The sequence below is a fragment of the Bufo gargarizans genome, chromosome 1 (assembly GCF_014858855.1).
Source record: "Bufo gargarizans isolate SCDJY-AF-19 chromosome 1, ASM1485885v1, whole genome shotgun sequence".
Classification (NCBI taxonomy): Eukaryota; Metazoa; Chordata; class Amphibia; order Anura; family Bufonidae; genus Bufo; species Bufo gargarizans.
Window position 1 is genome coordinate 260,944,934 of NC_058080.1, and position 18,852 is coordinate 260,963,785.

The window sequence follows — 18,852 nt, forward strand, 5'->3', positions numbered from 1 at the left end:
AGGCTGCATGTATGACGGACCCCATAGACTGGGATCCATTAGGAATCAGGCTGCTTCTCTGCACAAATGCTGGGATTTATCTGGAAAAAAATCGCTGAATGCAATAGTTTTTGTCTGGCCAAATCCTGGCATTTATGCTGAGAAGAGGCTGAATCTCCTCTGATTCCCATTATAGTCAATGGGTTATAATAGTAAACAGCTTTATCTGGCTAGGGTGGATCCAGGGAACTTTGGCAGGCTGATCCTCTGTTAGAACAGCCTTGCAGTTTCTTTAGTGCATGTGTGAAACTAGCCTTAGTCTAGTGCAAGCTGACAGCAAAAGAATATACTGTGCATCACTATTCCAAATGTGGTACGATGTATTGTGCTTCACTGTTCTAAATGTAGAAGCAATCGAACATTTACAGTTTTTAACTATTGTTAATTTGGAACTTGATGGACTGGTTCTATCTGCTCCGGATGGCTCCATTTGAGGACAGGAATGTTGCTTACCATATTTATATTTTTTTGTGATCGTGTTTGGTATTAAAAATGTTTTATTTTATGTCCTTGTATTCTTTGCAATTAATTCTGTCTTGTCAGGAGTAGGATGCTATAGATATGTATGAGACATAGCATAGATAAAAATGTTATGTCTAACCTACATATTTCTGTAAATACACATTTCCTTTCTGGAAGTGTGCTGCATGGGCAGACTTTTGTTGGTGCAATGTGAGAGCCGTATTATGTGCTCTGACTAGTTCGACTTCTCCCCCTCTCCTCTCACAGCATGAGTGATGGAGAGAGAGATCACAAGCTGTGAATAAGAGACTATAACAGGATGACCCTTCTCCTCTGTGTCTTGAGTTACTTTGTTACAGAAAATAATTTTATAGTGACTACTTTTTTAATAGAGCCTGCATTCAGGAAAAAGAGGTGAGAAAGATGCTTTAATAGGATATATAGCAAAATTGTACTAATGTGGGTATAACTCATTTATCCTACAACATTTATGGTGGTAATGTAAAGTAAAAATGTGGAACCACTTAAAGGCTTCACCTTCGGGGACAATTTTTTAATGATTCTATTTTACTCATTTGGGGCTCAAAATCAATATGGACTTGTTATGGGACAAAGGGTGTCAATGGGTTGGCTGCAAGAATGATCTCCTATCTGAAGTGACCAACAAATCTTCAAACTGCCCTCTTCTTGCATTGGAGGACTGATATCTGTTCCAATGCATCAAGGCCTGGAAATGCTGCATTCTGCAAGCCGTCTGTTAGGCTGGTAACATGTCTGCCATTTTGTGTTTGTACTGCGTGTCTAAGTACGTTGCCACCCAGTACTGGTCTGTGCCCTTTATGCTTTTTATACGGGGGTCCCTCTTCAAATACTGGAGCATGAAGGCCCCCATTTGCACTAAATTGTAAGTGGTGGAGCGGACTGGCTCCTGATCATCACCCAGGAGAATGTTGTCCTTGGTGTCTTCCCCCCAGCCACTGACAACACCAAGGATCCCTGACAAGTTTAAAGTCCCCCTCAAAGCCTGCTCTTCTTGCTCCTCCTCCTCCAACCCCCCAAGCCAACATCCTCCTCTGAATCCTCTTCAGAATCCTGTTGACTTGTCTCAGATGGAGTAGCCCCCCCTGGGAATTCATTCAGCATTGGAACTTCCTCATTCCAGCTCCTACTCCTTGACGGCTTGAACAATGACACAACGCAATGCACGCTCCAGAAAGAAGGCATAAGGTAAGATTTCACAGATGGCACCCTGGCTGTGACTGACCAGTTTGGTGATCTCATCAAATGGCCGCAGAAGTCTGCATGCATCGCGCATCAGCAGCCACTGGTGCGGTAAAAAGAAACCAAGCTCCCCAGAACCTGTCCTGCAGCAGATTTTGTACAGGTAGTCATTGCTACTGGAGCAGCCTATCAAGAATATACAAGGTGAAGTTCCAGCGCGTCGGGCTGTCACAAATCAGACATCTGATGGGCAGCTGGTGACGCTGCTGAACGTCAGGAAAGCGAGCCGTGTAAGATCTTCTAAAATGGCCAGAGATTTTCCTGGCTTGCCGCAAGACGTCCTGGACCCGGGTATTTGGCAACGAATCACTGCACAACTAAGTTCTGGACTTGTGCCCATGCATGGCACATGTGTCATTTTGCCCATTTTCAGCCCACTCAGCAGATTGGCACTGTTGTCACACACCACTTTACCAACAGTCAAATTGAGCGGGGTTAGCCACTGATAGGCCTGTGACCGCAAAGCTGAAAGCAGTGCAGGAGCAGTGTGGCTCTTGGCTTCCAGGAGCAACAGCTGCAGCACAGCATGGCAATGTCTCACCTGGCATGTCAAATAGGTTCTAGAGAGCTTGGGGGGTGCAGAAGAAAAGCCGGTGGCAGTGGAAAAGGAGGAGTCAGACTAGGAGGAGAAGGAGGATGGAGTAGGAGGAGGAAAAGAAGAGGCAGGCCTCTCGGATGCCCTTCTGGGAGAAATAGTTCCTTCTGGGGACCTTCCATTGCAGTGTGTCAATGGCCACAAATTTTCTAAAGGCCTCCAAGTCCACCAGTTTTTATGGCAGTAGTTGGTGGGCTAGCAGTTCCAATAAGCCAGCGGTCAGCCATTGGGCAAGAAGGTTATCCAGCATCATCAATTTTTTACGCTCGAACATTTGGGCCATGGAAGCTTGCCTGCTGCCAGATGAATGCGACGCTGGCACGGTGGAAGGTGGAGTTGAGGACAAATGGGAGGAGAGAGGAGAAGGAGAAGAGGCAGGAAATGGAGCACCGGGAGTGTGGCTTTATGGTTACTTACAGAGTTGCTACCACTGAGTTCGGTGATGGAAGGCCAGGTTCCTTCTTAAGGCGGTCGTCCCTAGGTGAGTGTTGGGCTTACCGCGACTTATGCTTTGACAGTAGTGATTAGCGGCAGGAGCAATATTCGAGTTTGCGATTTTTTGAAAATATTTTGTAGCATATTCGTCATATATTCGCAAATTTGAGAATTCAAGATTAAATTTTTGATTGTGAAAATCGGCAATATATTATTCGCTTAATGCGTGCAAAATACCGGAGTGGGTCACTTATGCTACATTTTTCAACCTGGTATAAGTTTCCTGACACTGGAGAAAATGGTTGGCATGGCAGAACATTAGAATAGCTTTATATGCAGATAGAGTGCTCCAATATATTTGCGCTTGCAAATTTTTTACTTTTTGGCTCGCAAAGGGGGTTTGCACTGCCATGCATCCGTTTCGCATGGGGTCCAGGCATCTTCCTGTCTTGTCTCAGCAGCTCTGTCTTGACCACCATGCATCTGTTCCGCAAGGGTTCCAGGCATTTACCTATCTTATCTCAGCAGCTCTGTCTGTGACCGCCATGTATCCATTCTGCATCGGATCCAGGCATTTGTCTTGTTTTGTCACAGCAACTCTGTCTGTGACTGCCATACATCTGTTCCACATGGGGTCCACGCATCTGCTTATCTCTTATTAGCAGCTCTGTCTATGACCGCCATGTATCCATTCTCCATGGGATCCAGGCATTTGTCTTGTTTTGTCACAGCAGCTCTGACTGTGACTGCCATGCATCTGTTCCATATGGGGTCCACGCATCTGCTTATCTCTTATTAGCAGCTCTGTCTGTGATCACCATGCATCCATTCCGAATGGGGTCTAGCCATCTGCCTGTCTTGACTCAGCAGCCAGGCATTTGTCTTGTTTTCTGGTTCCTGTTATGTCCTGCCTGAAAAGTGTCCTTTGTTTATGTTTGGGTTCCTGTTTGTGTGCTTGAGTTCCAGTCTGTCTCGTGTTTGTCTGGACTGCTGGTGCTTGCACTAACGTCAGTTTCTAAAGTTAAGTGGGAAAGTGCACTGGGACTAGTCCTGGAAGTGTGACCAATGAAACCTTGGCTAATTTCATCCCCACCATCAGGAGCTCTGTGAGGAATGGGGCTCACTGAGTCTCTGCCCCCTGTGTTTGGCCCCAATTCAAAACCCTTGGTCTAGTTGCATTACCTGCCACTTCACCCTTACCTGCTGGTCCAGCTTCCTGTCTTGTCTGGATCTCTGTTAATAAAGTATTCATTTTTGGTCCTCACTTTGTCTGTCTGCTTAAGGTTTTGTTTTATGCCTGAGAGATGTTGTTGGGGTCTGTATGACCCTCACTAGAAGATGACATGAGATATAGACTGGGAAACTGAAACTTGTATATCTCATAAGGGAAACAGGTTCTTGGCAATAACCAAAGACAATTACCTCTCCCAACTGGTTGAGGACCCGACTAGAGGGACGGCCATACTGGACTTAGTATAAACCAATAGGCCTGACTGAGCAACAGACGTGCAGATTGGGGGACACCTGGGAAATAGTGACCATAAAGTAATAACCTTCCAATTATCATTCAAAAGAGCGTTTCTACAGGGAGGAACAAAAATACCAAACTTCAAAAAAGCTAAATTTAGCCAACTAAGAGAGGCCATAGGCCTAACTAACTGGGACAAAGTCCTCAAAAATAAAAATACAGCCACAAAATGGGATATCTTTAAAAATATCCTAAAATTGAACTGTAAAGAAAGCAATAAATGACAAAAAGAAAGAATATAAATCACTAAAACAGGAGTGTGGCATGGAAGCACTGAAAAACTAGAAGTAAAAGAATAGAACATGTAAAAATCAAATAAAAGCGGCCAAACTAGAGACCGAGAGATTAATTGCCAAAGAGAGTAAAACTAACCCTAAAATGTTCTTCAATTATATAAAAAGTAGTTAAAAAGTATAAATCTGAAGGTGTCGGGCCTTTAAAGAGTAATGAGGGGGGAGTCGCAGAGAGCGACAAGGAGAAAGCAAAGCTGTTAAATATTTTTTTATCGAATGTATTCACTGAGGAAAATAAACTGTCAGATGACATGCAGAATGTAAAAATAAAGTCCCCATTAAAAGTGTCCTGTCTGACCCAGGAAGTAGTACATCAGCAACTTAAAAATATTAAAATAGACAAATCGCCAGATGGCATACACCCCCGTATCCTAAGGGAATTAAGTAATGTCATAGCCAGACCCTTATTTCTGATGTTTGCAGACTCTATACTGACAGGGAATGTCCCACAGGATTGGTGCATGGCAAATGTGGTGCCAATATTCAAAAAGGGTCCAAAAACAGAGCCTGGAAACTATAGGACGGTAAGTTTTACATCTGTTGTGGGTAAACTGTTTGAAGGTTTTCTGAGAAATGCTTTCTTAGAGCATCTCAATGGAAATAAGCAAATAACGCCATATCATCATGGCCTCGTGAGGGATCGGTCATGCAAAACAAATTTATTCAGTTTCTATGAGGAGGTAAGTTCTAGACTTGACAGCGGCGAATCAATGGATGTCGTATATCTGGACTTCTCGAAAGCATTTGACACTGTACCACATAAAAGGTTAGTATATAAAATGAGAATGCTCGGACTGGGAGAAAACATCTGTATGTGGGTAAGTAACTGGCTCAATGATAGAAAACAGAGGTTGGTTTTTAACGGTACACACTCAGATTGGGTCACTGTCACTCGTGGGGTAGCTCAGGGGTCAGTATTGGGTCCAATTATCTTCAATATATTTATTAATGATCTTGTAGAAGGCTTGCATAGTAATGTATCAATTTTCGCAGATGACACTAAACTGTAAAGTAATTTACACTGAAGAAGACAGTATACTACTACAGAGGGATCTGGATAGATTGGAGGCTTGGGCAGATACGTGGCAGATGAGGTTTAACACTGATAAATGTAAAGTTATGCACATGGGAAGGAATAATGCAAGTCACCCGTACATACTAAATGGTAAAACACTAGGTAACACTGACATGGAAAAGGATCTAGGAATTTTAATAAACAGCAAACTAAGCTGCAAAAACCAGTGTCAGGCAGCTGCTGCCAAGGCCAATAAGATAATGGGTTGCATCAGAAGGGGCATAGATGCCCATGATAAGAACATAGTCCTACCACTTTACAAATCGCTAGTCAGACTACACATGGAGTACTGTGTACAGTTCTGAGCTCCCGCTGAACGGAACGAAGCCTGCTTTTATTACTCCTGTAAACAAGGCAGACATAGCAGTGCTGGAGAAGGTCCAGAGGAGGGTAACTAAAGTAATAACTGGAATGGGGCAACTACAGTACCCTGAGGGATATTCACTTTAGAAAAAAGGGATATTAGGGATATTCACTTTAGAAAAAAGACGACTGAGGGGAGATCTAATTAATATGTATAAATATATCAGTACAGAGATCTATCCCATCATCTATTTATCCCCAGGACTGTGACTGTGACGAGGGGACATCCTCTGCGTCTGGAGGAAAGAAGGTTTGTACACAAACATAGGTGTTTTTTTTTTTTTCACAGGGTTTCACAGGGTTTTTTTTTTTGTTTTTTTTTTGCCTTCCTCTGGATCAACTTGCAGGATAACAGGCCGAACTGGATGGACAAATGTCTTTTTTCGGCCTTATGTACTATGTTTCTATGTTACTATGTTACTATGTACGGTAAGAGCAATGAGACTATGGAACTCTCTGCCTGAGGAGGTGGTGATGGTGAGTACATTAAAGGAATTCAAGAGGGGCCTGGATGTATTTCTGGAGCGTAATAATATTACAGGCTATAGCTACTAGAGAGGGGTCGTTGATCCAGGGAGTTATTCTGATTGCCTGATTGGAGTCGGGAAGGAATTTTGCATTCCCCTAAAGTGGGGAAAATTGGCTTCTACCTCACAGTTTTTTTTTTGCCTTCCTCTGGATCAACTTGCAGGATAACAGGCCGAACTGGATGGACAAATGTCTTTTTTCGGCCTTATGTACTATGTTACTATGTGGTATGTGGACTGTGGACAGACATATCTTTATTGCTCTGTGTTTATAAAAGCAATGCATAAAATATGTCAGACATAATCAGTTCAGTTGCTTAACGGAAGAATGTAATTTATATGTGCCATCCATTGGTCTCTTGGTTAGAATTTTCTTTTTTTAGAACAATTTAGAGACTAGGATTTTTTTTAAAGAATGTTATTGTATAGTGTAGAATTTTGTTTTACAGTTTCATATTTTGTAAAGTAAATTCAAAGATGTTGTCCAGCATGGGTTTGCCAAGTACAGAAGTTGTCAGACTAACCTGATTTGTTTTTCTGAGCAGGTAAGTAGTAGCCTGGACAGAGGGGCGGTTGTGGATATGGAGTTTCTGGATTTTGCAAAGGCTTTTGATACTGTCCCTCATAGACGCTTAATAGGTAAAGTAAGGTCTATAGGCTTGGAAAGTATAGTTTGTAATTGGATTGAAAACTGGCTGAAGGACCGTGTCCAGAGAGTTGTGGTCAATGATTCCTATTCAGAATGGTCCCAGGTTATAAGTGGTGTACCCCAAGGTTTAATGCTGAACCCTTTATTATTTAATTTGTTTGTTAATGATATTGAGGAGGGGATTAATAGCACCATATCTATTTTTGCAAATGACACTAAGCTGTGTAGAACTGCACAGTCTATGGAAGATGTCCATAAACTACAAGCTGACTTGAACATTCTGAGTGATTGGGCATCAACTTGGCAAATGAGGCTTAATGTGGACAAATGTAAAGTTATGCATCTTGGTAGTAATAATCTCTATGCTTCACATGTCCTAGGTAATTCAGCACTTGGAGAGTCACTTATAGAGAAGGATTTGGGTGTCCTTGTGGATGGTAGATTAAATTACAGCATACAATGTCAATCAGCTGCTTCTAAGGCCACCAGGATATCGTCATGCATTAAACGAGGCATGGAATCGCGGGACAGGGATGTAAAATTACCACTTTATAAAGTGTTGGTGCGGCCGCATATGGAATATGCAGTTCAGTTCTGGGCACCAGTCCATGGAAAGGACGCACTACAGCTGGAAAAATTACAGAGGAGAGCAACTAAACTGATAAGGGGAATGGAGGGTCTTAAAAGATTAAAAGAATTGAATGTATTTAGTCTTGAGAAGAGACGTCTAAGGGGGACATGATTAACCTATGCAAATATATAAATGGGCCATAAAAAAAATACGGTGAAAAGCTGTTCAATGTAAAATGTGCTCAAAAGACAAGGTGGCACTGCCTCCGATTGGAGAGGGAAAAGTTCAGTCTTCGGAAGCGTCAAAGCTTCTTTACTGTAAGAACTGTGAAGCTGTGGAATAGACTTCCTCAGGACGTGGTCACAGGAGGAACAGTAGACAGTTTCATAAAGGGTTTAGATGATTTCTTAAAAATAAAAAACATTAATGCTTATGAAAACGTGTAGAAATCGGAGTCTTGAATCCTTTTGGTATTCACATTCCCAACTATCCCTTGGTTGAACTTGATGGACGTAAGTCTTTTTTCAACAGTATTAACTATGTAACTAAATCATTTCATTTAATCATTGAATTAATATAGCTTTCAATACATATAAAATACAGAAGATACCTGTTATGTATCTGTACCGGTCATCTATATGTACCCTTCTCTAAAAGAACATAATTTAGCTATAAATGCTATTCTGCACTTAGACACACTAAGAATATCATAAAATTACAGAAAATTGGTGTAAGGTTAAAAACCATATTACTACAGTTCACACCATACTGCTTGGTTATACATTTAATAAACTCTTGAATTGGTCTCCTTCTATTAGATAAATGCATCTTAAACCCAACTCCAGTCTTCATCACCCCATATCTATTCTACTTTCAACCTTCAAGCAGCCATCATCTACCAGACTTACCTGCACATTTATCAACCACATCACTAAATGGCCCATTTACTTTCCGTCCACTGATATCCTTCCCCACTATCATTCTACAACCTACAGTAGGCCTAGCTGTCACTATACTACCATATGAACAGCTCCCGCACTCATCTACTGTTTTCTTTACCCTTACTTTTTGATAATTACATTTTTCAAACTGTGTCAGCAATTTTTCAGCTTAATAAACAAGAAAGATGAAGAAAGAAGACCACATGACGCCAGGCTGTATATATACACAACAGCAGGTATTTGTTGACAAAAATCTATTTTTCTTGAACCATTTTCCAAATATAAATAATCCAAAAAAGCAGTTTTTTTTTTAAAGAGGCTGTATGTTAACACCAGCATCCATGTATTTATCTATAAGCATTAATTTCACTGTAACTTTAACTGCAAAGATTAATAGTGCTGCCTGAAATGAGTTGCATACAGTCCTGAGCAACCCCAGACTGTCATCTACAACTCTTAAGGGCAATTGGAAGACTTTTGATTCAGGTAGGACAAATTGTTTAGACCCAAATCGAATGTGAAGAAAATTTCAAGAAATTCTCTCATCACTAAAGCTTATTAAAACTTAAAACAAAGTTATATCAAGTGGTGCATATACAAGGGGGTTGAACAGAATGGAGATGGAGAAAACATATTAATAAGTAAACATAGAAATTAACCGAATATGTGTTGGCTATAACTTTTAAAAACCGTTTGCTCCTTGCAGTCAGTGGATGTTGCCAACAAGTTATACTATGTAAATGCCTTTATATTCATAATCTTGAAGAGCGGTAATTAGAGGTTTAGAGAATTTCATATACAATATACTTTTTGAACCACATTTTGAAGAATGGCACTGTATTGAATAAAGTAATATTTGACAGGCATTTACATTTAGCTTATACATCAGGAGACGTGATATGAACAGAGCACTACTTCTACCACATGTGTAAGTTAAGAATACATTTTACATTTTATGATTCAATAGCACCTTACCTTACGGGCACTTCTGCCAAGTTCCTCCCCATAATTTGTACCCAGAATTTCGAAATGGATATTTGGATTGTCACCAACATCATTAAATTCTAAAATTCCTGTAAGTCCACTTACTGCACCCTAAAAACAAACAAAAAAAAAAAATAGGACAACACATTTCAATGAGTTAGTGTTAGTAATTATGCTTATTGCATATAATGTGTGAACATTTTATTTCCTTTTCAGTGACTACACTGTAAATATATCGGGGTCTGTGTACTGAGTCAGACTGAAGTTCCTTTGGCCACCCAGAGTGAATAATTCTGAGGGCCTACCACTCTATCTACACAGAACATGTGCATATCCACTTCAAATTAGTGGCAAATGATTGGCTCTCATGTCAGCTGAACCATAGGGGCCATTTATTGTGTCAGAGCCTGTGAACACCACAAGTTCCTCTGGTGCTCTGGTGGGCCAATCTGACACTATCTGTGTATACTCAGTTTCTTGCTGAAGCTGAGGTATATCCAGTAACGTAAAGAGGTATGGTATGACATTGCAAAGACCAGTGACTTGCCACAGTGATCAGGTGATGTAACACCCTCTAGTTTCCTAGGACTCTGAGTTTTTATGAAAAGATTATCTCTTTGTATTTTTTTATTTTTACAAAGGGACTGCCAATCTGTCTATCTATCTAAAATAGCAAAAATTCAACACTCAAAAATCAATGAAAATACTAAAATATCTATTCACCCATGTGTATATGTGACATTTCGGCTAAACCTTAGAGCCTTTCTCAAGCAGTTGTACATGAGAACAGATTATATATATATATATATATATATATATATATATATAGTGCATGTGCAATGATACATAAATCAATATACATAATTAAAGATTAAAAATGAGAAAAAAATGCCAAAAGTGCCATAAAAGGTGCATAGTGCCATGATACATCATGGTATATCATAAGAATTATACACATTGTTATCATACCCCTATATAAAGTACAGTGAAGACAATGAATCATATAATGCAGTGATAAATATTCACTAAATAACATGACTACACCTGTAGAACACGTATTTATGTAGTTATCCAATAGATAAATCAAAGATCAGCTCACCAAGAGACAAACAACATGTGCGTTCTCCTCATGCCAATGTGCGGGTCCATGGATAATAGAGGAAACAGAGGAGGGCTAAAGTGTATTACACATGTCTGGCCTGCACTTTGCCACTCAGGAGCAGGCGGCGGCCATCTTGGAATGGGGAAAAGAAAAGGGCAGATCGCTCTGTAGTCAGGAATCACTGACATGCGCACTAGCTGTTTATATGGCGCAGTCTCCATATTAGAAAATGTCAAAATAACTAGAGAGCAGATTGTAAAGGCTGGCATATAACTCATCTGCAACTAAATATAAGGAAATAAAAATGTACAAATAAAGTACATACTAGAAACTTAGATTTTTAAGTCAACCAGAGAACAGAGATCTCCTCATATGGATGGTAACGGTGTGTAAATAAAGTGGCATCACTAAAAGAGTGAAAGAAGGGGACATCACTCCAGAAACTGGAGAAAAGCCCCCTACCTGCAGGTAAACCAATAGATTGGACATTCCCCCTCTCAGCTACACTCATATCTAGCGTTCACTACAATGTCACACCACCTTCAATGGTAATGAGTGAGAATATGTAGCACACAATAAATAGTAATTTCCTATGTCACCTCAACAAAAACTATATATATATATATATATATATATATATATATATATATATACACAATAATATTTTATTAAAACATTAAAAAAAGATGTCCTGCAAGTCGAATGCTTTTTAAGGCCCAACTAAACAAATAAAAAATATAAAAAATATTAATCATGGATATATGAAACATAAAAAAAAACACAAAATAATGATAAAATATGCTGTAAAACACTTGCTATAACATTGGTGCTGTTTAGAAAAACACAGGGAATGGAGGGCAAGCCAACCACTGCACGCTCCCCATTATTAGAGAACAGAGTGATAATAAATTCTATTTGAAATCTACATTGAAGCCCCTGGGTTTCAGAGTATTTAATCAAAAGATCCAGTGAAGCTTTTTTTGTTCAGAATATCAGATCTATTACCACCCCTCCTCAATGGGGGGACGTGGCCAATTATCTGAAACCGTAACTGATGTTCACTATGTTAGTATTCAGAAAAATGTTTAGGCACTGGTAAGTCCTGACGCTTCTAAGAATAGTATAGCGATGCTGGTTAAGTCAGGTTTGAAAGTGTAGTTTCACCCACATAAAGTAAATTGCAGAGGCAAGATAGTACATAAATGACGTGATCACTATTACAAGTAAAAAAAAATTGATAGCAAAAGTCTCTCCCGTGTCCAGGTGTGTAAAACTGTCGCCTTTAATCATCAGATGGCAGTTGACACACCTCAGACAAACTAAGCAATCAGATTTTTGTGTGGACAGAAGAGTCCATGTAGAACTCAAATTGTGTGATACATCAGCAGATACCAATTGATCCCTAAGATTCCTGGATCTGCGATAAGAAAATAAAGAAAGGGTTGTAAATTCTGGAACACCCTTTATGCATCCAGATAGCATAGGCCAATGGCATTTAATGATATAATTAATGCGCAAACCATGCTCATTATAGGTAGAAATAAAAGGAATCTTGGTTACAGTAGAGGATCTAACTCTCCTTTGTAATGTGTATTGTCTTTCAACAGTAAGTACTTTAGATTTCTGTGGTTTTAGTATTGAATTGGGCTAACCCCTCTTTTGGAATTTATGAACCATATTATCCAAAGTATTCATGAGGGTTGTGTCGTCAGACACAATACGTTTTACACATAAGAATTGACTGAATGGTAAATGTTGGATCATATTTCTAGGATGACAACTGCCATATCTAAGCATAGAGTTCTTATCAGTAGGTTTAGAAAATATTTCTGTTTGTAATCTGCCATTCAGTACCCTTACAGTGGTGTCTAGAAATTCAATATGACTGTAGGAGTATACAACAGTAAATTTGACTCCAGGGTCAATATCATTGAGAAAGGTGTGAAAAGTAAGTAAGGACTCAGAAGACCCCAACCAGATGAGGAAGATGTCATCAATGTAACGCCACCACCTCAGAACATGAGAGAAGTGGTGGGAAACATAGATGATGTCCTCCTCAAGATGTCTCATATACATATTAGCACGCCACATTAGACCCCATGACTATGCCTTTCTGTTGAATATAAACATCATTTTGAAATGAAAAATTAATTGCATCGTAGCACAAAGTCTAAAAGTGACACAATGAAATATTGCTATCTATCTATAAAACAAAAATTAGGGCAGCACTATCTAAAATCATCAAGTAAGTGGAGTTCCAGCAGTCAGATGTATAAAAACATCAAAGGAAATATAAAAAAGAAGAACGGCAACACATCTAGTTGGTGAAAAATGTGTGTCCTTTATTCACCCAAACAGCTACGTATCAATCCTCTTACTGGGACTGCTTTCAATCAAGTGAATGTCAGTCAGTAACAAATGTTTAAAGATATATATACTATCTTTAAATATTTGTTACTGACTGACATTCACTTGGTTGAGAACAGTCCCAGTAAGCGGACTGAAACATCGCTGTTTGGGTGAATAAAGGACAGACATTTTTCACCAACTGGATGTGAGCAGTTCATCATTTTTATCTATCTATCTATCATTAGAGATGGCCTTCGAGTTCACCCAACGGTCGTTTTGCAGCAAACTTTGCTGGTGTCATATTCTTTTGCATTGTGCTGAACTTTGACCCATGACAGATGCATCAGGTGGTACAGGACAGCTAATTGAGATGTTTCAGCACATGGACACACCCCCTACCCTATAAATAAACCCGATCTGGCTGCCATTTTACATTCAGTCTTTTGCCAGTGTAGGGAGAGGTTGCTGTGTGGAGCAGGGACAGACTGTTAGAAACACCAAACGCTAGCTAATAGGGCCACAAAAGTCCTTTTAAGGACTGGTATAGGTGTGCTATCAATTGGTGTGACATACTGAGGGGTGTGATATCCTTATAATATACTTTCTAACATAGACATTATATTGTAGTGCATTTGTATTGTGCAGCATTTGTGTGTGGTTCTGCTGAGATACCGCAGCTATACAGAAGGACAAATGCAATTGGAACAACTAATTGCAACTGGTGTGATATACCAGTTGCCCCCCAAAAAAACTGATTGAGGCAGGGGTGCGATATACCTATAATATAATTTCTATATAGTGCATTTGTATTATGCAGCATTTGTGTGCCATTCTGCTAAGATACCACAGTTATACAGATGGACAAATGCAATTGGAACAACTAATTCCAACTGGTGTGATATACCAGTTGTCCCCCCAAAAAGTGATTGAGGCAGGGTTGTGATATACCTATAAGATCATTTCTATATAGTGCATTTGTATTGTGCAGCATTTCTATGCGGTTCTGCTGAGATATCGCAGCTATACAAAAGGACAAACGCTATTAGAACAAATAATTCCAACTGGTGTGATACATAAGTTGCACCCCAAAAAACTGATTGAGACAGGGGTGTGATATACCAATAACATGCTTTCTATATAGTGCATGTGTATTGTGTAGCATTTATGTGCGGTTCTGCTGAGATACCATAGCTATACAGAGGGACAAACACTATTTGAATAACTAATTGCAACTGGTGTAATATGCCAATTGCCACACAAAAAAAAACTGATAGAGGCAAAGGTGTGATATACCTATAATATAACTTCTATATAGTGCATTTGTATTTTGCAGCAGTTGTGTGCGGTTCTGATGAGATGCGTTAATTTCTTAACGATAATTTGTTTTCCCTTAGTCCTAACAGCAGCACACAAATATCCCTCCCTTTTGTTTTTTGAGAGTTTCTTGTTATGACACACTGATGTATGGGGGTTTGGCCTCTTATAGTGAGGTAATGGGGGCGTGGATTTATCGGATTACTTTACTTCATTAAATATTCCGTCTGTCCTACCAGTTTCACTGGGGCGGATAAACCCCACATGTGCTGCTGTTAGGACTAAGGGAAAACAAATTATCGTTAAGAAATTAACGCTTCCCTTACGTCCTAACCAGCAGCACATGTGGGGACTTAGCAAGAAGTTAGCCTAAAGGGTAGGGACTTCAATGCTGAATGGAATTCAAAACAGACCGCCCAAAGGCAGTGTCTTCTGATCCCCTGAGGTTGAGTCTATAATGGCTCACAAAAGTAGAATGTGAGCTCCAGGAGGCCGCGGAACAGATCTGTTCCAGTGGAATAAGAGACCTTTCGGCCCAACTAGTAGAGACTGCTCGGGTGGAGTGAGCAGTAACAAAGGCAGGAGGAGGTCTATTCTGGGAAACGAAAGATTCTCTGATGGCCTCTCTGATCCATCTACTTAGAGTAGGCTTAGAGGCCTTCTTCCCTTTATTCCTGCCAAAGAACAGGATAAGAAGATTCTCTGACCTTCTGAACTCCCGGGATCTCTCAATGTAGATTCTCAAACATCTGGCCACATCCAGAGTATGGAGGGAAGTTTCTTCTGCAGAGGAAGAAGAGGAACATAACACAGGCAAAGACACAACTTGATTAATGTTGTGCACAGAGGGCACCTTAGGCAAAAAGGTGGGTAAAAAACGTAAAAAGGACTCTGTCCGGTAAAAATAAAGTGTTTGGCTCATACGCCGAAAAAGCCTGAAGCTCTGAAAAGCGTTTGGCCGAAGTTACGGCCAACAAAAAGGTTACCTTCCAGGATAAAAACTTAAAGTCCACTTCTTCCAAGGGTTCAAAGGGAGGACCACTCAACCCTTTAAGCACCACTGAGAGATCCCACTGCGGTATAGGTCTTGAAATGCTAGGCTTAAGCTGTACGGCTCCTTTAAGGAACCTCTTAATCAGAGGGTCTTGATGTAAAGATCTGCCAAAGACGGCTGACAGAGCAGAGATCTGTACCTTGAGTGTAGAAGGGCTGAGGCCCTTATCTAGTCCATCCTGCATGAACTGTAGAATAGCTGATACTGGAGGATCCTGAGATGGTACTTGGTACTATGGCACACCATAGAAGAAAAATGCGCTTTACCCTGGCGTAGGCCTTGACAGTCGCAGGAGCTCTGGAATGAGACATCGTTCTTAAGACCGCTGCTGATAGCCCTTCAGGCTCTAGAAGGGACTCATCAATCTCCAGGCTGTCAGATTGAGTCTGGATGGATCCAGACAGAGCTGAGTGCCCCGGGACACCAGGTTCTGCATTGGGGGAAGCTTCCAATATTGCCCTCGGCTCATCTGCATGAGCAGGGTAAACCAAGACCTCCTGGGCCAGAATGGAATCACGGCTATTACTGAGGCTTGGTCCTGCCGAATCTTCATCAATACCCGGGGTATCATGGCGATGGGAGGAAAGATGTAGGCCAGCCTGAACTCCCATGGAATTGACAGAGCATCTACTGCCAAGGGATTGTCCTCCCGATACAGGGAACAGAACGTTTCCACTTTGGCATTGAATCTTGTCGCCATGAGATCTATGTCCGGGCGACCCCACCGGAGAGTGATCTGATGAAAGATCTCCTGATTCAGAGACATTTCTCCCAGAGCTGGGACTCCTCTGCTGAGCTGGTCCGCAACCACATTCAGGGACCCCCGAATGTGGACTGTTGAAAGGTGGGAAAGATTCTGCTCTGCCCAAGACAGAATTAGACCTACTTCAGAGAGTAGACTCTGAGACCTGGTGCCTCCCTGTTTGTTGATGTAGGATACCGCAGTAGAATTGTCCGAGCGAACCCTTACAGCCTTGTTTCTGATAAGGGGGAAAAAATGAAAGAGAGCCATCCGGATTGCTCTGAGTTCTCTCAGATTGGATGATATCAAATGCTTTTGAGGGCTCCAGGATCCTTGAACTTGAAGTTCCTCTAGATGGGCACCCCAGCCTAGAAGGGATGCATCTGTTGTCAACAGGATCCAACAAGGTTGGATCAAGGACCTCCCATCTTTGACCTGTTTCCACCACTTCAGTGAGCGGCGAGCTTGAGATGACAGGGAGCACTTTGTCTCTAGCCCTCTGGGAGTTCGATCCCATAGACTCAGAACTTCCGCTTGAAGAGGGCGAATATGCCACAAGGCCCAAGGAACCGCATCCACGGCTGCTGACATTAGGCCTAACATCCTCATCAATACTCTGATAGTTACCCGGCGGGGAACCATGAGTTGATCTGCAGTCTTGGAAATGCGTAACTTCCTTTCCGGAGAAAGGTAGAGTGTCATGTTGGCAGAATCTATTATGAACCCCAGAAACCTCCTGGTAGTGGAGGGAGAAATCTCTGACTTCTGCCAATTGATAATCCAGCCCAAGCGCTGGAGGAAGGACTGAGCCTGCAGAAGATGAAGATGAAGCGTCTCTACTGAGTGGGCTTTTAGAAGCCAATCGTCCAGATATGGAATGATCCCCAGGCCTCTCAATCTGAGGGGAGCTACTACAGCTATCACCACTTTGGTGAAGATGTAAGGCGCGGTTGTGATGCCGAAGGGAAGCGCGGCAAACTGAAAATGTTTCACCGTACCCCTGAGACTCACTGCCACTCGTAGATACTTCCTGTGGGCCTGGCACACAGGGATGTGGAGATAGGCATCCCTTAGATCCAGTGTGACCATCAGGTCCCCTGGGCTCAGGATGCTGATTACCGATTTGATGGTTTCCATCCGGAACCGCCTTTTCTTTATGAATCGGTTGAGGTAGTGGAGATCTATGATCATGCGCCAATCTCCTGTGTCTTTGAGATCAAGGAAAACTGGCGAATAGACGCCGGATCCAATCTCTTCTGGAGGAACCTCCTCCAAGGCCCCTTTCCGCCTGTATTCCAGTATAGACTCCTCCAACACCGTTTGCTTCTCGCGTGGAAGTAATCTTGTCAAAACAAATTTTTCTGGGGGAACAGATAAAAATTCTATCCTGTACCCTGTCCTTATTATATTCAGGACCCAGGGATCTGGAACAAACTCTGTCCAGGTATTTAGAAAAAAAGTTAAACGGCCTCCGACTGGGAGGTCTGAAAGAATAGGAGTCAAATTTATGAATGGATCTGACGGAAGGGGAGGGCCGTCACTGGTCGGCTTTATTGTTTTTGTTCCCACCGGAACGATATGATCCTCCCCTCCTGGACCCACGGCCTCGCTGAGGCCTGGATAGGCCCTGAAAGGGTCTGGACCCTCTACCCTGCCTACCCCTACCCTTAGGGGTTTGAGGAAGGCATTTGCCCTTTTTATCGACAAGAACCTCCATAATGCGGTCCAGTTCAGTCCCAAAAAGCCTTCCTGGCTCGTAAGGGAGGCTGCATAAATTATACTTGGAGGCATTATCTGCCACCCAAGGTTTTAGCCATAGTGGCCTCCTACCCGCTGAAGAGAGGGCCATAGCTTTAGAGGCTAATTTTAACTGTTGTGGGCCAGAGTCACACAGAAATTCCACGGCAAGTAGAATGGACTTAAACTGCGCCAGGATGTCATCACGGGATATGCCAGAGTCGATATCCGACTGCACCTGTCGGAGGCGTCTTTGGAGGAAGACAGCTACCTCCGTAGAGGATATGGCCACAGATGCAGCAGCAGTAGAGTAAGACCTTCTCAAGGTGCATTCTACCCGCCTGTCCATCGGGTCCTGTAAGTTGGAGCCGTCATCAGCCGGGACAAGAGTCCTCTTAGACAATTTTGCAATTGCCAAATCAACTTTGGGCACAGTGCCCCACTGGTCAAATTGGGATGTCACAATCGGGAACATGGACTTGAAGCGCTTTGAAATCTAAGAGCATGGCAGCCAAATGGCTGCCCCCGTCTGTCCTGCAGTCCCAAGGACAGAAAAAAACACACTGATGTATGGGGGGTTTGGCCTCTTATAGTGAGGTAATGGGGGCGTGGATTTATCTGATTACTTTACTTCATTAAATATTCCGTCTGTCCTACCAGTTTCACTGGGGCGGATAAACCCCACATGTGCTGCTGGTTAGGACGTAAGGGAAACTGCAGCTATATAGAGGGACAAACGCTATTGGAACAACTAATTGCAACTGGTGTGATATACCAGTTGCCTCCCAAAAAGCCTGATTGAGGCAGGGGT

At 41.8% G+C, this 18,852-nt stretch overlaps 1 protein-coding gene across 1 annotated transcript in view; it reads right to left on the bottom strand.

Annotated features, from left to right (window-relative positions):
- The window catches only part of GRID2 (glutamate ionotropic receptor delta type subunit 2), a 1,539,079-nt gene that overhangs the window by 531,869 nt on the left and 988,358 nt on the right, over positions 1–18,852 (bottom strand). Inside the window, exon 8 of the mRNA XM_044302725.1 lies at positions 9,735–9,854. Within this exon, the coding sequence (XP_044158660.1) occupies positions 9,735–9,854 (120 nt within the window). The remainder of the gene's footprint in view (positions 1–9,734; positions 9,855–18,852) is intronic.